We start from the raw sequence: 21,546 nt of genomic DNA on the forward strand, positions 1-21,546 counted from the left end.
TTCTTTGTCCATGTAGTGAAATGCTACTCCAATATTCCTTAGCAAATTATATGTTTCTCTAAAAATTCTATCAATATGGCTTACTGGTTGATTGTTTTCTTCCATCGTCACTCCTAAGTCCTTTTCCTTTTTAACTTTCTCCAGTTCTAGTCCATCTCCCATGTTATAGATTCCCATGGGTTGTCTTTCACTCTTTCCCATTTCCTTGACATGGCTTTTGTTCACATTGAATTCCATTTCCCACTTTTTACTCCATTCCCAGATCTTATTTAGGTCCTCTTGCAGTATTTCACAATCCTCTTTTTGCTTTATAACTCTGCACAGTTTTGTATCATCTGCAAACAGATTTATGTAGCTGTTCACACCTTCTGGCATGTCGTTAATATAAATGAGGAAAAGTATTGGTGCCAATACTGACCCCTGTGACACTCCACTTTCTACTGCTCTCCACTTTTGACTTCATATCTTTAACTACCGTCCTTATTTCTCTCCCCTTCAAATAATTTTCTATCCATCTCAATGTGCTTCCTTTTAAGCCATCCTTCTCTAACTTCCATAGTAATCTTGCATGTGGCACTTTGTCAAATGCCTCTTTAAAATCCAAATAAATACAGTCAACCCATCCCTTTCTCTCTTGTACTCTGTCAACTATTCTAGAATAGAAACTCAATAAATTAGTTATACACGACCGTCTTTTTCTAAAACCCAATTGGCTATTTGATATTAATTTGTTGTCTTCAAGAAACTCGATCCATTGTTTCTTTATTATTCTTTCACACATCTTGCATATTACACTAGTTAGTGATACCGGTCTGTAATTTAAAGGTTCTTCCTTCCTTCTGCTCTTATATATGGGAACCACCTCAGCTCTTTTCCATTCTACTGGTACTGTTCCATTTTCTATTGAGCATTTTATGATGTATATAGGACTTGCTAGTTCTTCCCTACATTCTTTCTGTATTCTGCCTGAGACTTCATCTGGTCCCATTGCCTTCTCTTCATCCAGTTCCTTCATTAACTCTTTTATTTCAAGCTTGGTTACTTTAATCTCTTTCATATAGATTGTCTCTCTATTACCCTGTGGCCTTTCAAATTTGGATTCCTTAGTAAAGACCTCCTAGAATTTATTATTTAATAGTTCTGCCATACTTTTTGGGTCTTCCACCATCCCGTTCTCTCCTTTTAACCTTTCTATTGTTTTCTTTGCCTAATTTTTCCATTTATGAATCTATAGAACAATTTTGGTTGCTCCTTACATTTTTCGACAATATCCTTTTCGAAGTTCTTTTCCTCTTCCTTTCTCACCTTAACATATTCATTTCTCGCTGCCTTGAAGTTTTCCTTATTTGGTGGATTTCTATTTCTCATCCACCTTTTCCATGCTCCATCTCTTTTCTCCTTTGCCCTAGCACACCTTGCATTAAACCAATCTTTCTTTCCTTCTTCTTTAGGACTATATTTCGGGACATATTCCCTGACTCCTGTTTTGTATATTTCCAAAAATAAGTTATGTTTCTCTTGCATCGTCTCTGAGTTTTCCATCTCCTCCCAGTTTACGTTTTTAAAATAGTTCTTGAGATTCTCAATATCAGCCTTTCTGTAATTTAATCAGTGTCCTTTGTATGAATCGTCTCTATCTTCCTTTCCCTCTTCTATATCTATTTCTAATATTACATGGTCACTCTTTCCCAATGGGCACTTATATCTTATATCATCATTCATTTGTATACCCCTTGTAAAAACTAGGTCCAATCTCGCCGGCTCGTCATTTCCTCTGAATCTTGTGCATTCCTTTACTCTCTGGTCCATCATATTGTCTATCATTAGGTTCAAGAATCTTTCTCCCCAGGCTTCTTCTCCCATACCACTTTCATAATTTTCCCAGTCCACTTCTTTACAGTTGAAATCTCCTAATATCACCTTTCTCCTTTCTTTAACGATTCTCGTTAGACTTCTTATTGTGTCATCTATCATGTCTTTATATTCTTGATTGGTCCATGAATTTGTTTTTGGTGGCACATATGTTACAATGATTGTTAACTCTTTTTTATTAATATGCATCTTAACATACAATACTTCTGCTTTTCCTTCCCCACATTCCACTTGGTTTATCACTATCTCCTTCCTTAACATAATCATGACTCCTCCTCCTCCTTTACCCACTCTGTCTCTTCTCCATACATTATACCTATTATCCAAGTCTATTTTGATTGCTTTATTTAGTTTTGTTTCAGCCAGGCATACAATATCTGGATTTTCTTTATTTATGTAATCTCTTAATTCTAATTTACTTGATAAAACCCCATCTATGTTCGTATACATCATTTTTAGTCTTTTGCCTTTATCTTTTTAGTTAAACTTGTTCCACTTTTGTCTCTTCCTTCTTGTTTATATACCATTTCCTTATCCTGTCTCCTAGAATTCTCCAAAAGAATGCCTTTTTTTCCTCTTCTGATCTTTCATTATTCTTTTCCCTTACTGCTGCTGCCAGTTCATTGAATCTCTTCCTTTCTTCCTCATTTCTATTTTTCTTTATATAGATATCCTTGCAGCCTTCTGTTTCTCTAAGTTTTGTTGTTCTATATAATATTTCTTCTGTTGCTGCTTGTGATTTTAGTAGTATTTTAATTGGTCTCATTTTTCCTTCTTGATATGGTCCCATTCTGTTTATTTCTTCTACTTCCTCTTCCAAGTTCTGCCTATCTTCGTCGTTTAGATTCTTCAGTAGGTCTTTGACTGATTTTATATCCTCTTTTTCTGTTTTTGGTCTATATTTTATATTTTTTTCTTTTATTCCAAATACGACTACACTCTTCTTTTTTTCTGCAATTTCTCTAACTAGATTTTCTTTTGTCTTGAGGACTCCTATCATTTTGTTTGTCATATTTTCTTCTTTTTCTTTCAGTTGTTCTTGAATCACCTGAAAATCAGCCTTATCTTTCTTATCTTGGACTCTCCATGCTTGTACTTCTTTTTTAATCACGTTCTGTACTCTTTCCTCTTCCTTGTTTACTAGATCTTTCAGCTACTCTTTTTCTTTCTCGGCTTTACCGAGTCCTTCTTCCATCTGCTTTTTGTAGTTAGCTACTTCCTTTTTTAGTTCTTCATTTTCCGCTCTTAGCCTGTGTAATTCACCTCGGTCATCTGCTGGTCACCCAGCCAGTCTTCCCCATTACGGAGCGAGCTCAGAGCTCATAGACCATCTTTTAGGACTGAGACCACAACATACTCCACACACCAAAGCGAGGCCACAATCTTACATCCCTACCTATTTACTGCTAGGTGAACATCCACATTAAGAGGCTTGCCCATTTGCCTTGCCCACTCGAACCCGGCCTCTCGATTGAGTCGGCGTCAACCACTACACTACGATGTGTGTGTGTAATTCACTGTTTGATCTGCTGCAGTCTTCTGACGAGACAGCCAGACGTTACCCTCAAACGAGCTCAGAGCTCATTATTTCCGATCTTCGGATAGGTCTGAGACCAGGCACATGCCACACAACAACAAGGTCAAAACTCCTCGATTTACATCCTACCTACTCACTGCTAGGTGAACACTACGTGAAAGGAGACACACCCAAATATCTCCACCGGCCGAATCAAACCCCGGTCCTCTGGCTTGTGAAGCCAGTGCTCTAACCACTGAGCTACCGGGCCGTGTGTGTGTGTGTGTATGTGTATTTACCTATTTGTGTATTACAGGGCCCAAGCTAAGCTCTCTGTGTCCTGTCTCCTTGTCCATTCCTGTCATATCTCTTTCATCTGATTGACACACACCGCATCAACGACATGACTGCTCAGTTTATTCCACTTATCAATGCTACGATGCGGGAAACTGTATTTTCTCACGTCATTTAGACAGATGTCCTTTATTAGCTTTTTTCCATGTCCTCGGAGATAATTACTTGTGGTCACCTTTATCAACTCTCTATCCAGTATGTCAATCTTGTTCACCAATTTATACATAGTTATCATGTCTCCTCTTGTTCTTCTCTCTTCTAATGTGGTCAGCCCCAGCTTCTTCAGTCTTTCCTCATAGTCTAACTCCCTGAGTCCTGGTACCATCCTTGTTGCCAGCCTTTGTACCCTTTCTACCTTCTTTACATTTTTCTTCATATGCAGTGACCAGACACATGCTGCATATTCTAGCTGGGGTCTTATTAAGGTGCATAATATCTTCTACATCATCCTTCATCTAGGTAGTGGAATGCAAGGCCAATATTTTGAAGCATGTTGTATGTTTTCCCAAAAATCTTGTTAATGTGTTTCTCCGGTGACAAAGTGTTTTGCACAGTTACTCCTAAGTCTTTCTCCTCATTGGTCTCTTTAATTTTCTCATCATCCAGTTTGTAATCCCAGTTTGATCTGTATCTACTTCTTCCCATTTTCATAACATGGGTCTTGTCTATATTAAATTCCATCTGTCACTCTTTACTCCACTCATATATTTTATCAAGATCTTCCTGTAACTTGTTACAATCTTCCACATTCTTTACTCTCCTCATAATTTTAGTATCGTCTGCAAACATGTTCATATAACTGTCAATTCCTACTGGCATATCATTAACATAAATAAAAAACATGATGGGACCCAGCACTGACCCTTGTGGAACTCCACTGGTTACCTTCTTCCACTCGGACTTCTTTCCTCTCACCACTGTTCTCATTTCTCTTCCCATTAAGTAATTTTCCATCCATTTTGCTAGTTTATCATTTACGCCTCCAGTCATCTTTAGTTTCCACATCAGTCTATTGTGTGGTACTTTATCAAAGGCCTTTCTCAAGTCCAGGTAGATAGCATCCACCCATCCCTCTCTGTGTTGCAGTATGTCAGTCACTCTTGAATAAAAACATAATAAATTGGATACACACAATCTTCCTTTTCTGAAACCAAACTGCCTTTCACTCAGAATGTTTTCACTTTCTAGATACTCACTCCACTTAGCTTTAATTACTTCTTCACATACCTTGCACAATATACTAGTCAACGATGGTTCCATTGGTATTCAGCCATGCATTCAGCCCAAATTCAGCCCACAATTCAGCCCACACATTCAGCCCACAATTCAGCCCACATTCAGCCCACGCGAATTCAGCCCACACGGATTCAACCCATGGAATTCAGCCCACAATTCAGCCCACATTCAGTCCACATTCAGCCCACATTCAGCCCACACATTCAGCCCACACTTAACTCACGGGCCCACACTGTTGAGTTGAATATTTAATTGACATGGAACCCTTAGAAATATGACCATTTCTACTGAATGGATTTTAGAAAAGAAAAGTAAATAACTTAAAGCAATATTATTCTTTAACTATTCATTATTTTTACAGTAGTTAGTGCTCTATTCACAACCCAGCTTGCACCACAGGAGGTTGAGCACCATAGCAAGCCTTTTATATATATATATATATATATATATATATATATATATATATATATATATATATATATATATATATATATATATATTCTATTCTAGTTTTTTAGTTTCTTCAGTTTGTAACTTAGTTTTTTTTCTGGGGAGGCTTATTGATGTGTTCACATCCAATTCCGAGGCTGAATCCTGTGGGCTGAATCCCTGTGGGCTGAATCCCTGTCTGAATCCTGTCTGCATCCCGCGTGGGCTGAATCCTGTCTGAATCCTCTGAATTCTGAATTCTGAATTCCTCTGAATTCCTGGGCTGAATCCTCTGAATTCCATGGGCTGAATCCCGTGTGGGCTGAATTCCACGTCCACCGTCAACGATACTGGTCTATAATTTAGCAGTTCCATTCTACTACCATTCTTATATATAGGCACAATGTCAGCTCTTTTCCACTCTTTCGGGACTAATCCTGTTCGTATGGAGGTATCCACAATATCAAATATGGGGTTCAACAATTGATCCTTACATTCTTTTAGCAACCTCCCAGATATGCCATCAGGCCCCATTGATTTATTAATATCCAGATTGCTTATAATTTTCCTTACGTCTTCCTTAGTAACCATGATGTCCTGCATTTGCTTTATTTCCGTAGGCCTTCCTCCCATAAAATGCTCCTCCTTTGTAAACACTTTGCAAAAGTTGTCGTTCAAAATTTCAGCTATCTCTCCAGCATCTTCATATACTTCTTCCCCGTTTTTTACCTTTTCTATTGCCTCCCTTTTATTTAGTTTTCCATTTATGAATTTGTAAAACATTTTTGGGTCACTATCACAGTTTTCCACCACCCTCTGTTCATATTCCTTCTGTGCTGTTCTCCTTACTTCAACATATCTATTCCTTGCTGTTTTGTAGCCTTCCCTTGATAATACATCACTGCTTTTCTTAAGTTTCTTCCATGCCTTTTCTTTGTTCTTTTTTGCTTCTTCACAATTTCTATTAAACCACTGTTTATTATTTAAAGTTGCCTTCCTGTAATATGGCATAAACTTTTTCACAGCAGAGTTTTACAAATCCATAAATTTATCGTACTTCAATTGCATATCTCTTTCCTGGTATACCACGGACCAGTCAATTTCATTAAAGAACTCCCTTATATGGTTATAATTTGCCCTAGTATAATTTAGTTTTTCCTCCCTGCGTTCCACAATCTTATTCGTGCTTAATTCTGTATCCAGCTCAAAGCTTAGGACATCATGATCGCCTTTCCCCAAGGGACTTTCATGTTCAATTTCCTCTTTTAGAGAGATTCCCCTGGTAAGTAAATACCAAATCCAACCTTGCTGCAACATCCTGTCCCCTGCACGTTGTTGGTGATCTCACCCTGTGTGTGTGTGTGTGTGTGTGTGTGTGTGTGTGTGTGTGTGTGTGTGTGTGTGTGTGTGTACCTATTTATGCGATGCATCATCTTTTAGGGGTATCAGGCATGCAAAATGTGAACAGCAACAACAAAAAAAAAATAAATAAATAAATAAGAAAATAAAAATAACTGATATTTTGGGATGACTTAGATTGGCCTTTCCTCTAGTTGGTCCAACTTATCCAGGGGATTACTGTATAGTATACACATGCACAGGTATTCCACTGATACAATTCACCATTGTATGATATTTTACTTTTACAATATTCATTCTTTACAACCCTACTCCTTCCATACAGTTGTATTGCATAGTTGTTTTGGCTTTATGGTAACCTGACAATGCACTCTTGCTCTACATGCAAGTACTTTGAACTCTCATTTTTTATTGGTTTAGTTATCATCCTTTCACTTTTACACAGTATGTCATTAGAACCCAACTATTTTTATATGATAAAGTGAGAATTCCCACTGAATCATGAATAAATTGTCCACTTTATTTGATAAAATAAAATGTAAATCATGGTGTAGTACTGAAGGTACTAGTATTGGGTTAGGCCATAATTAAAACTGTTTGAATATCATAAACTATTAATAATAATGATAATAATGCTGACTATAATAGTGGCTGGCCTGGGTGGCTCAGTGGCTGGGTGAATTGCTGAGAAGTTGCTATCATCTGCAGCAAGTCCAACTTATGATGCACAATACATATCACTAGATTGGTGATTATGTGATGTTTAATTGGGACAGCAGTGCCCTCACTCCTACTCAGAAATATAAGCCAGGCAGGAAACCTAAGACTAGAAACCAAACAATCATTAAAAATTGGATTGAGGCTGTGACATTTTATGATTGTCTAGGGTCTTTTTCCAGCTTTTGAGTTTCCTATCAAGCCTTTGTTTCTGAGTAGTAGTGGTGGTACTGCCTTCCCAGTAAAAGCTGGCAGCTCAATGCTGTACACTATAGCGGCATATCCCAACTTGTCTGCCTATATGTTTAGTTGTGCAGCTTTTTTTTTTTTAAGATTATGATCTGGTCAATAGTTTCTAGTGATAAATCCTTGCTAGAACCCATAACAACAACATTGAATTGATTAGATGAAGGGGCATTGGGGATCAAGAGTGGGGCATACTTGGAGCACTCATAGTGTACAACCTTCCTCACTGGTGTTCAAAGGCAACTAATCAGCATTGGTAATGGTGGGTTTATAGGCCCCGCCCACTATGCTGCTACTTTGGATGGCTTAATAACATAATGTGAAAATTCAATGCTCTTAGTTTCTTCTTGACTTCTTGACTTCTTGTTCTTGACTACTTCTTCTTGACTTCTTCTTGACTTCTTCTTCTTCTTGACTACTTCTTCTTCTTCATCTTTTTCTTGTATATATTGGTTGTACACAGTGTGTACGTTTTACAGTGCATAGTTGCTGATGAACTAGATTTTGATGCTTTACTTTGGTAGACATTGTAACATTCATTTTCATACTACAGAAGGTGAACCAGAGCTTGCCTTGAGCCAGGAAGAGCTAGTTGCTCTGCTGACAACAGTGGTGGTGCAGGCTCAGTGTTCCAACCTGGTCACCAACATCTACTACATGACACACTTTGTCTTCTCAGTTACAGAAGATGATCCTCTCTGGTAAGAGAAGTGATAAGGATGTAAAGTACAAGAATTCTGTTTTCAACTAAGCAATGAGTGCAGAAATGAGATTTATAAAATGATGGTATAATAAGAGGCTTCTTTATAAAAGCCATTATAATAAAACTTTGCTTATACAGGAGAAGCTTGGGTCTGCTGCGCCTGGCCTTAGAAAATATCATGAAGCTTGATGTGGCCCGCTTGCCTCCATCTGCCAAAACTCTACGCAAAGAACTTTCTCTCCAAGACCTAATGCAGGTATTGTAAGAAAATGGATAAGGTGCAACAGGCCTGCAGTCTTGGAAAATATACTTAGCTGTTTTCATCCATCATCCTTATTCATTTGTTTCTGGGGTTCCCAAACCAGGGATTGGGACCCAAGTGGGGTTGGAATGCTCATTATGTGTGGTCATAAAGAAGTCATTGGGTTGATGGAGCGACTGAGGTAACCCGAAGGCATGGGGGTAAGAAATATCCAAACAAAGATTAGAAGACCATGTCAAATTCAGTGCTGTATAGTACTTTCTTTGAGAAAAAATAAGTCAAATGATAAATGATAATTGCTTCAAGCACCCTTACACGAGCCACGACTGACCTCTGAATCCCCGTTCTCCCTCACTCCCTTACTATCCTCTCTGTTCTTACTTTGTCTTCAAATCCACTTAATCTAAATTTCATTTCATTTCCTAATTTACTAATTTGTTCCAAAATTTTCACATCCTCATTATCGTGTATAACTGTATATGCTAAAGAATCCTCACTTCCATGGTTTTTGACAATTGATAAAATTAGATTCACATAAATGTTAAAATAGTCTCACCACTTTATAATTACCAAATTTAGGATTTAATATTTGATTCCCTTTTTTTGTATGTAATGTGTGTGTATTTACCTATTTGTATTTACCTATTCGTGTATTACAGGGCCCGAGGTAAGCTCTCTGTGTCCTGTTTCCTTGTCCATTCCTGTCATATCTCTCTTTCATCTGATTGACACACACCGCAGCAACAACATCACTGCTCAGTTTATTCCACTTATCAATGCTACGATGCGGGAAACTGTATTTTCTCACGTCATTTAGACAGATGTATTTTATTAGCTTTTTTCCATGTCCTCGGAGCTGATTACTTGTGGTCACCTTTATCAACTCTGTCCAGTATGTCAATCTTGTTCACCAATTTATACATAGTTGTCATGTCTCCTCTTGTTCTTCTCTCTTCTAATGTGGTCAGCCCCAGCTTCCTCAGTCTTTCCTCATAGTCTAACTTCCTGAGTCCTTGTACCATCCTTGTTGCCAGCCTCTGTACCCTTTCTACCTTCTTCACATTTTTCTTCATATGCAGTGACCAGACACAAGCTGCATATTCTAACTGGGGTCTTATTAAGGTACATAATATCTTCATCATTCCTTCATCTAGGTAGTGGAACGCAAGGCCAATATTTTGAAGCATGTTATATGTTTTCAAAAAAATCTTGTTAATGTGTTTTTCCGGTGACAAAGTGTTTTGCACAGTTACTCCTAAGTCTTTCTCCTCATTGGTCTCTTTAATTTTCTCATCACCCAGCCTGTAATCCCAGTTTGGTCTGTATCTACTTCTTCCCATTTTCATAACATGGGTCTTGTTTATATTAAATTCCATCTGCCACTCCTTACTCCACTCATATATTTTATCAAGATCTTCCTGTAATTTGTTACAATCTTCCACATTCCTTACTCTCCTCATAATTTTAGTATCGTCCGCAAACATGTTCATGTAACTGTCAATTCCTACTGGCATATCATTAACATAAATCAAAAACATGATGGGATCAAGCACTGACCCTTGTGGAACTCCACTGGTTACCTTCTTCCACTCGGACTTCCTTCCTCTCACCGCTGTTCTCATTTCTCTTCCCATTAAGTAATTTTCCATCCATTTTGCTAATTTATCATTTACTCCTCCAATCTTCTTTAGTTTCCACGTCAGTCTATTGTGTGGTACTTTATCAAAGGCCTTTTTCAAGTCCAGGTAGATAGCATCCACCCATCCCTCTCTATGTTGTAGTATGTCAGTCACTCTTGAATAAAAACATAATAAATTGGATACGCACGATCTTCCTTTTCTGAAACCAAACTGTCTTTCATTCAGAATGTTTTCACTTTCTAGATACTCACTCCAATTAGCTTTAATTACTTCTTCACATACCTTGCACAATATACTAGTCAACGATACTGGTCTGTAATTTAGGGGTTACATTCTACTACCATTCTTATATATAGGCACAATGTCAGCTCTTTTCCACTCTTTCGGGACTAATCCTGTTCGTATGGAGGTTTCCACAATATCAAATATGGGGTTCAACAATTGATCCTTACATTCATTTAGCAACCTCCCAGATATGCCATCAGGCCTCATTGATTTATTAATATCCAGATTGCTTATAATTTTCCTTACATCTTCCTTAGTAACCATGATGTCCTGCATTTGCTTTATTTCCATAGGTCTTCCTCCCATAAAATGCTCCTCCTTTGTAAACACTTTGCAAAAGTTGTCGTTCAAAATTTCAGCTATATCTCCAGCATTCTCATATACTTCTTCCCCATTTTTTACCTTTACTATTGCCTCCCTTTTATTTAGTTTTCCATTTATGAATTTGTAAAACACATTTGGGTCACTATCACAGTTTTCCACCACCCTCTGTTCATATTCCTTCTGTGCTGTTCTCCTTACTTCAACATATCTATTCCTTGCTGTTTTGTAAATTTCTCTTGATAATACATCACTGTTTTTCTTAAGTTTCTTCCATGCCTTTTCTTTGTTCTTTTTTGCTTCTTCACAATTTCTATTAAACCACTGTTTATTATTTAAAGTCCTCTTTCTGTAATATGGCACAAACTTTTTTCACACCAGAGTTATACAAATCCATAAATTTATTGTATTTCAATTTAATATCCCTTTCTTGGTATACCATGGACCAGTCAATTTCATTAAAGAACTCCCTTATATGGTTATAATTTGCCCTAATATAATTTAATTTTTCCTCCCTGCGTTCCACAATCTTATTCGTGTGGGAGAGGAAATTCCGCGTATCCGGATATTTCGCGTATCCGCCAGGCCTTGGCTGCTATCATCCGGATATGCGAGCGATTACTGTATATATATATATATATATATATATATATATATATATATATATATATATATATATATATATATATATATATATATATATACAATAAGTCCTCGTTATACGGTAGTTCTTTATCTAGTAAATTCACAGTTATGGTATTTTGAAATTACTACCCTCGATTCGATATATGGTAAGAAAAATTCACAGAGATACGATATCCCTCCCCCCTTTTTTTAACTGCATTACATATTACTTACATGCATTACTAATTAGATGAATAAATGGAATATTAAAGGGTCTATTGTAGGCACAAATATATTCATAATAATCATGGCAAAACATTTAAAGCCTACTACCAGTGGCAAACCATGCAGCAACTGATAAAGGGCACAGATGGGCCTGGCAAGCCCACTATCAGTGAATGGTGGAAGTCGTATAACATTAAGCACGCCTTAGATAACATAAAGTCATCTTGGGATGAAGTGAAGACGTCAACCATGAACTTGGCATGGAATAAAGTATGGACAAAATGCGCGCATGATTTCCCAGGCTTCACTAAAGATGACATTGGTGCGATCAGAAATAACATAGTAAATCTGTGCCATAGGGCTGGCTTCGATGAAGTTGATGATGATGATCAAGATCTTTTGGAAAGCCATGCTGAATCTTTCTCAAATGATGAACTTATAGAGCTAGACAAGGCATCACAGGAGGCAGAAAAAGAGGGAGACGAGGAAGAAGAACCTGTGCATGGACTGGACATCAAAACTCTTAGAGAATGTCTCGGTGGTATCGAAAAAGCTCTGAAAACTCTGAACTCTGAAGGAACGTGACCCAAATTCTGTGAGGAGTAGCAAAGTGGCTCATGACGTAGATAAAAGTTTCAAGATTTATCAAGAAATCTATGATGAAATAACAGGAAAAACTTAACAGTCCTCCATCTACTCGTTCTTCAAGCCAGTCAGACATGCCGTCCTTGTCACACCTGCCGACCCTGCTACAGCTGGCCCTTTTACATCTGCTTCCGACAGTGCAGACGACAACGTCTTATCCTCATCTGCCCACTCAGCGGAAGATATGTAAGGGCTGAAATCCCTACTGTCCGTTAGCAAGATGTGTGAAAGAGTAATAAAGAAACAATGGATTGAGTTTCTTGAAGACAACAAATTATCAAATAGCCAATTTGGTTTTAGAAAAGGTCGGTTGTGTGTAACAAATTTATTGAGTTTCTATTCTAGAATAATTGATAAAGTACAAGAGAGAGGGATGGATTGACTGTATTTATTTAGATTTTAAAAAGACGTTTGATAAAGTGCCACATGAAAGATTACTATGAAAGTTAGAGGAGAAGGGTGGCTTGAAAGGAAGCACATTGAGGTGGTTGGAAAATTACTTGAGGGGGAGAGAAATAAGGACAGTAGTTAAAGATATGAAGTCCAAGTGGAGAACAGTAGACAGCGGAGTGCCACAGGGGTCAGTATTGGCGCCAATACTTTTTTTCATATATATAAACGACATGCCAGAGGGAGTGAACAGCTACATAAATCTGTTTGCGGACGATGCGAAACTGTGCAGTTGTAAAACAAAAAGAGGATTGTGAAATACTGTAGGAAGACTTAAACAAGATCTGGAAAGGGAGTAAAAAATGGGAGATGGAATTCAGTGTGGACAAAAGCCATGTCATGGAAATGGGAAAAAGTGAAAGACGACCAGTGGGAATCTTTAAGATGGGAGATGGAGTACAACTAGAAAAAGTAAAAAAGGAAAAGGACTTGGGAGTGATGATGGAAGAAAACAATCAACTGGTAAGCCATATTGATAGAATTTTCAGAGAGACATATAATTTGCTAAGGAATATTGGATTAGCATTTCACTATATGGACAAAGAAATGATGAAGAAATTGATAAGTACTAAAATAAGACCCAAATTGGAATATGCAGGCATGGTGTGGACCCCCCATAAAAAGAAACGCATAAAGAAATTGGAGAGACTACAAAAAATGGCTACAAGAATGGTTCCAGAATTTAAAGGGATTACATATGAGGAGAGACTAAAAGCTATGGATCTACCAACCCTGGAACAGAGAAGAGAGAGAGGGGATGTGATACAAGTTTATAAATTGATTAATGGAATGGATCAAGTGGATAATGAGAAACTAATCCTGAGAGAAGAATATGACATTAGAAGCACAAGATCGCATATTAAGAAACTGAGGAAGGGAAGATGTCTGAGAGATGTTAGAAAATATAGTTTCCCGCAAAGATGTGTTGAGACTTGGAACAGTTTGAGTGAAGAAGTGGTGTCAGCAAAGAGTGTACATAATTTTAAAGAGAAATTGGATAAGTGTAGATATGGAGACGGGGCCACACGAGCATAAAGCCCAGGCCCTGTAAAACTACAACTAGGTAAATACACACTTAAAAAGCTGCACATGTTTCGATATCGTGCATGAAATTACCGCTATCACTCGCCCATCACTCAAAAACTTCCAGCTTATCATGTCATATGATAGTTGAGTTTCTCTATATACTTTTACTGAGAAATAGTTATTCACATATTTTCCCAATCTATCCATCGCCTTACCTCCTAATCATCCACAATGAGGAACCGCATTTGATGAGATATAGATTGCATCTTTTTCCAGTACTTTTACCTACCTTAACTGCATGCATGATTATTTTATTGCTGTTATTATTATCATTACCAGTATTATCACTGTAAAAATTAATTTGTCTTGATGAAAGAAATCTAACCTGTGAGGCTGTGATGCATCGTTTATGAATAGCAGCTGATTGCCACTCTGATTTAGTGCCATCTAGTGGTAGATACAGACCAAACAGGGATTACAGGCTGGGTGATGAGAAAATTAAAGAGACCAATGAGGAGAAAGACTTAGGAGTAACCGTGCAAAACACTTTGTCACCGGAGAAACACATTAACAAGATTTTTGGGAAAACATACAACATGCTTCAAAATATTGGCCTTGCATTCCACTACCTAGATGAGGGAATGATGAAGAAGATATTATGTACCTTAATAAGACCCCAGCTAGAATATGCAGCATGTGTCTGGTCACCGCAAGAAAAATGTGAAGAAGGTAGAAAGGGTACAAAGGCTGGCAACAAGGATGGTACCAGGACTCAGGGAGTTAGACTATGAGGAAAGACTGAGGAAGCTGGGGCTGACCACATTAGAAGAGAGAAGAACAAGAGGAGACATGATAACTATGTATAAATTGGTGAACAAGATTGACACTGGATAGAGAGTTGATAAAGGTGACCACAAGTAATCATTTCGAGGACATGGAAAAAGCTAATAAAGGACATCTGTCTAAATGACGTTTTTTTTTTTTTTTTTACATTACAAGGGCACTGGCCAAGGGCAAACACAGTGTTGGAAAAAAAAACACACACACACACACGCCCGCTCCCGCTGGTTGCCAGGCCCTGTTAAATGTAGAAAAGTAGAAAGAGAAAAACACAAAAAATCTAAAAGGAGGGTCCAGTTAACGTAAGAGGTGTCTTGACACTCCTCTTTTGAAAGAGTTTAAGTCATAGGCAGGTGGAAATACAGACACAGGTAGAGAGTTCCAGAGTTTACCAGTGTAGGGAATGAAGGAGTGAAGATACTGGTTAACTCTTGCATTAGGAAGATGGACAGAATAGGGATGAGAAGAAGTAGAGAGTCTTGTGCAGCGAGGCCGCAGGAGGGGGAAGGCATGCAGTTAGCAAGTTCAGAAGAGCAGACAGCATGAAAACAGCGGTAGAAGACAGATAAAGATGCAACATTGCGGCGGTGACTTAAAGAATCAAGACAGTCAGTTAGAGGAGAAGAGTTGATAAGACGAAAAGCTTTAGATTCCACCTTGTTTAGTAAAGCTGTGTGTGGATCCCCCAGACATGAGAGCCATACTCCATACACGGGCGGATAAGGCCCTTGTACAGAGCAAGCAGCTGGGAGGGAGAAAAATGGACGAAGACGCCATAGGACACCTAACTTCTTGGAAGCTGATTTAGCAAGAGTAGAGATGTGAAATTTCCAGTTTAGATTTTAGTGAAGGATAGACCGAGTGTGTTTAATGTAGAGGAGAGGGAAGTTGAGTGTTATTGAAGAAGAGAGGATAGTTGTCTGGAAGGTTATGTCGAGTAGATAGTTGTAGAAATTGAGTTTTGAGGCATTGAACAAAACCAGGTTTTCTCTGCCCCAATCAGAAACAAGTGAAAGATCAAGTTAGGCGTCCTATAGCATCTCGCCTTGAGTCATTTAATTGTTGTTGGGTTGGGCGTCTGTTGAACGCTGTTGAATAATGCAGGGTGGTATCATCAGCATAGGAGTGGATAGGGCATTGAGTCAGATTTAGGAGATCATTGATGAATAATAGAAAGAGAGTGGGTGATAGGACAGAACCCTGTGGAACACCACTGTTGATAGTTTTAGGGAAGAACAGTGACCGTCTACTACAGCAGCAATAGAACGATCGGAAAGGAAACTGGAGATGAAGGTACAGAGAGAAGGATAGAATCCGTAGGAGGGTAGTTTAGAAATTAAAGATTTGTGCCAGACTCTATCGAAGGCTTTCGATATGTCAAGGCCGACAGCAAAGGTTTCACCGAAGTCCCTAAAAGAGGATGACCAAGATTCAGTTAGGAAAGTAAGAAGATCACCAGTAGATCTGCCTTTACGGAAACCATACTGGCAATCAGAGAGAAGGTTGTGAGCTGATAGATGCCTCATTATCTTCCTATTAAGGATAGACTCAAAGGCTTTAGAAAGGCAGGAAATCAAAGCTATAGGGCGGTAGTTAGAAGGATTGGAGTGGTCACCTTTTTAGGGACAGGTTGAATGTGAGCAAACTTCCAGCAAGAAGGATAAATAGAAGTAGAGACACAGATGAAAGAGTTTGACCAGGCTGTGAGCGAGTTCGGAAGCACAGTTTTGAGAACAACAGGAGGGACTCCATCCGGACCGTAAGCCTTCCGAGAATCAAGGCCAGAGAGGGCCAGGAAAACGTCTTTATAAAGAATTTTAATTTTAGGGATGAAGTAGTCAGAGGGTGGAGGAGTAGGAGGAATATGCCCAGAATCATCCAAAGTTGAGTTGGTAGCAAAGGTTTGAGCGAAGAGTTCAGCTTTAGAAAAGAAGAGACAGCTGTAGAGCCATCTGGATGAAGTAAAGGAGGAAAGACGAAGAAGTAAAGTTGTTAGAGATATTATTGGCTAGATGCCAGAAATCTCGAGAGGAGTTAGAATTGGAAAGACTTTGACATTTTCTATTGATGAAAGAGTTTTTAGTAAGTTGGAGAATAGATTTGGCATGATTACGGGCAGAAATATATAGGGCATGAGTTTCAGCAGTTGGATGGCTACGGAACCGTTTGTGAGCCGCCTCTATCATTGACAGCACGAGAACAAGCAGAGTTAAACCAAGGCTTTTTAGCTTTAGGGTTAGAGAAAGTATGAGGAATGTATAGCTCCATGCCAGAGATAATCACCTCTGTTATGCGCTCGGCACAAAGAGAAGGATCTCTGACATGAAAACAATAATCATCCCAAGGGAAATCAGAATAGTACTGCCTTAGTTCCTCCCACTTAGCAGAGTTAAAATGCCAGAAGCACCTCCGCTTAGGCGGGTCCTGAGGCTGCACTGGAGTGATAGAACTGGTAACGGAAATTAGATTGTGGTCGGAGAGCCCAACGGAGAGGAAAGTTTAACAGAGTAAGCAGAAGGGTTGGAGGTTAGGAAAAGATCAAGAATGTTGGGCGTGTCTCCAAGGCGGTCAGGAATACGGGTATTATATATATATATATATATATATATATATATATATATATATATATATATATATATATATATATATATATATATATATATATATATATATATATATATATATATATATATATATATATATATATATATATATATATATATATATATATATATATATATATATATATATATATATATATATATATACATATATACACTCGACCCTCGAAACAACGGACCTCCCATCAATGGATTTCTTTGTTGCTATCATAAGTTTCTAAATGAAAAACTACCGACAGAACGCAGAAGAATGTTTTTCTCAAGACTGCTGCAGGACTAGGGATGCTCACCAGCATCTGGTATACTGGTATTACCAGTAATTCGGTATCAGATCAGAATGGTACAGTGGTGGCTGGGAGAAGGGAGATGACAGAGCTTTGTATACAACCAAATGGGCATCCGTTTGATTACCAAATATTTTCACCACTAATAAGCCTTTGGTGTTAATGTAAGTTTATAATTGAAAAACTACAGATAAAATGCAGGAGAATGTTTTTCTGATGAGTGTGGCAGCATGTCACAACTGGCAGAGAGGGAATGGGGACACCAGGAAGCCACGTGAGTGGACGTTCGACTATCGGATATTTTTTCAAGTATTAGATAGAACTTTTGCATTTGAGCATTGAAAAGTTTGAGTATTTAGATGTTCAAGTATTGAGTCTTCACTGTATATATATATATATATATATATATATATATATATATATATATATATATATATATATATATATATATATATATATATATATATATATATATATATATATATATAGGCAACCCCCATTTAACGAAGGGATTACGTTCCTAAAAAACACTTCGTTAAGCGAAACTTCGTTAAGCGAACTGATTATAACAAGTTTAACCCCTTTGAGAGTAAGCAAAGCGAGAGTGCATCATAGTACAGTAAAAGGTTTAATGAAAGTAAAAATTATGAAGTTAAACATTTAGGCAATTTAATTTAAGTCATTATAATGTACACTAATGTATGTATGTACGTAACTTTATCATGTTGATGATCTTAACTTTATGAAGGGAGGGAGAGTGAAATGGGAAAGACACTAACCGGCAACCTGTGGAATGTAAACAAAGTGCGCATCATGGTACCACATACAAAACTTATGTACCACATTTCCACAAGGCTTTCCATTTTATCCATTGTAGAGTCACGAGTTCAGGTGGTTCTTTTAGCTTTCAAGGAAGATACGGTCTCACCAGCCTTCTTAATAGAGTCTGCTGACTTGAAAATAGTAGACAGTAGATGGAGTCAAGATGGTGGCCAGTAATGTTATTAGTTTTCTGGCCTCTCGTGTCTGTGAATAATACCCAGCTTCACTTCGAGAGTAAGACACTTCCTGGTCTTCTTAGGAACGTTAGGTCACATTGCAGGGCGTTTTGGTGGTAAGTTGAACTAGGGAAGATGAGCTGCTGGTGACGCTGTTATGTTTTGCCTGGGGAGTGAGTGGTGTGCGTGATCTTGATCTTGATGCTACAGGTGATGCAGAATTTCTTCTGAGTCAGGCCTTTGTATCGGCAGCGCCTGTGTTGTCCACGAGAGGCTTGATCTTGATCTTTATTCTAAAGGTGCCTCAAGATTTCTCCTGAGGCAGGCCTTAGTACCAGCAGCTCCTGATGTATTCAAAAGCCGGTCAGCTTGCATGATACAGTGGGGCTTTCAAATTTGGAAAAAATTACCTTAATAAAACTTCGTTAAAGCGAGTTTGGTGTTCATTAAACGAGCAGATGGTAGTAAAATGAAACCTTCGTTGTAGCGAAAGTTCGTTGTGTGAACCTTTGTTAAACGGGGGTTGCCTGTATATATTATATATCTGACACAACATATGGGAGTATGGTGCAGTGTGGCAAGGCGCTCCATTAGGACGAGAGTCAATCGCTTGTTCCTGCGTACATCCTCCAGTCTGACATGATAGTATACCGAAGAAAAGATAATTTTTCAATACCAGAAAGTTTTTTTTTATTTCTTTTGTAGTAAAAGAATAAAACTGCTAAAAGTATAAATACGTTTATTTTCACACAATTTTACAGTGTTCCCTTGCTATTTCGCGGTTTGACTTTTGCGGCTTCACTGTTTAACAGTGTTTATACATACTCGTAGATCGTTCTGCGGATTTTTCGCTATATCACGGGATCTGTGGCATCACTTACAAATACTGTATGTGCAGTAATTTGGTAAGTTGGTGCGTAATAACGACAACAATGTACGTAAAGCACTGTACATGTATTGTTTGTATACATATGCAGCCTCATCCAACATCTTCTCTTGTATCCAAGGCCCATAGAATAGAAAGTCGACCTACCCACAGCTCTAAGGAGAAAAAACTGGTGCTAGTGACGTCAGTGGGTTCACCAACAGGGGAGCTTCCTCCCAGGACGTGTCTTTCTTACAAAGAAACCTCACACTCTCCCTCTGCCCACTGAGCAAATCATACTTACCTGGCACAAGTGACAAATTTTGTGAAGGCTTCTCTGTATCCTATTACCGCCCCACACCCTCTACCTGCCAGGTCTCTCTCTCTCTCTCTCTCTCTCTCTCTCTCTCTCTCTCTCTCTCTCTCTGTCAGAGCACTCTCTTTCTCTTTGACCATTGTATCATTATCATATTTAATGATATCAGTACTCTTGCTGTTATTAGTTATTATTATTATTATTATTAATATTAATATAGTGTTGCTGTTTTCGTTATTATTATTATTATTATTATTATTATTATTATTATTATTATTATTATTATTTCATTTTTACGTTACATATATAACTGAGGCAATTTATATCTACACAAGTAACTGAATGGGGACCTCTCAATAACTAGACATCAGAAATTTATTAATGTCTTAAGATGCAAAATAACCAGGAAAAAGATAATAATGGTTTTCATTTATCACATACTACATACTACATATTATATACTACAGTAAGGTCTCGATTTACGTCAGTTACATTCCTGAAACATGACGTAAGTCGATTTTGTACGTAACTCGAGTTTCCGTACATTTCAAAGCATATTATCGAGTTTTCAACCAATCATTGTTTATGGTCATTCAGGTAAGTTAAAGGTTATATTGTTATATTATTTACAACTATGTAGGAATATGAAACACAAGCTTGTTTTTGTTGTTGATTAGGGCCATGAACGCGAAGGACTGTAGTTTGCCGAGAGGGGTGGAAGCCTGAGGCCGCCAGGAGGTGGGCAGGTCGAATGTTGTGACGCCCACAGGGCGGACAGCTGGGAGCGTAGTGCAGTGCGGTGGGAGTAGAAGCGTGGGCAGCGTGGCAGGAAATGCAATAGGAAAGGGCAAGAGGGATCAGCAGACAGGCGCAGACAGACAGGTGCAAGTGAGCTGCGAGTGTCGTGTGGCCCAGGCGAAGGCTCCGGAGTTGTTATTGTTGTGATGGGTGTGCGAGCCCTCAAGGTCGTCAACCTCCCCGTTGTCATGGTAACGGGCTTCCCATTTTCTTCTTCCCTCCCGCACACACAGCTGCTGCCTCCCTTCTCATGTCTTTTAATTATGTCCTCTTTTTCTTGTAGCATAATGGTTTTCCTTTTCTTAGCATCACTGCTGTCACTAAGGAGTTTTCTCTTTGGTGCCATTGAGCAAGATACTAAGAACTTGAGTCAGTAAATGCAGAAGTAGGATAACACTCTTGCCAGGGGCGATGGTGTGGTGGAACTGAGGCAGGGTGTTATTGTATTCAAGCGTGAGGCGGGCGGTGTGGCGGGCAACCACCAACAATAACAATAAATCCCGCACTTTACGATTTAAAAATTTTTAATTATTTTAATCTTAAATTGCCTTATAGTAGACTGACGTAACTATGAGTTTGACGTAACTCGAGACCGACGTAACCCGGGACTTTACTGTACTGATAATTAAAACAGTCATGCACTGCACAACTTGGCATTGTGACCGATGTTGGCGCAGAACAGAGAGAGAATGGGAGAGAGACAGAAGCACGTGAACACCTACCCAGCAGCTTGCTAACTGAACCAACGTCCTCGCTCAGACCACTTGTGAAGCCGCTTACGTCACTGATGCGCATATTAGATCCATTTTGAATGCCTCGTAGGTCGACCTTCTATTCCATGGGCCTTGATTGTATCTTGCCAGTCTCGTCCATGCTGTTGACTTTCGCATACTGTATCTTGGTGTTGTGTTCGC

At 38.5% G+C, this 21,546-nt stretch overlaps 1 protein-coding gene across 1 annotated transcript in view; it reads left to right on the forward strand.

The window, feature by feature from the left end:
* The window catches only part of LOC123508484, a 97,898-nt gene that overhangs the window by 34,498 nt on the left and 41,854 nt on the right, over positions 1-21,546 (forward strand). The window contains exons 11-12 of the mRNA XM_045262245.1: positions 8,283-8,430; positions 8,571-8,688. Coding sequence (XP_045118180.1) covers positions 8,283-8,430; positions 8,571-8,688 — 266 coding nt within the window. The remainder of the gene's footprint in view (positions 1-8,282; positions 8,431-8,570; positions 8,689-21,546) is intronic.

Source organism: Portunus trituberculatus, chromosome 24 (genome assembly GCF_017591435.1).
Source record: "Portunus trituberculatus isolate SZX2019 chromosome 24, ASM1759143v1, whole genome shotgun sequence".
NCBI classification, from domain to species: Eukaryota; Metazoa; Arthropoda; class Malacostraca; order Decapoda; family Portunidae; genus Portunus; species Portunus trituberculatus.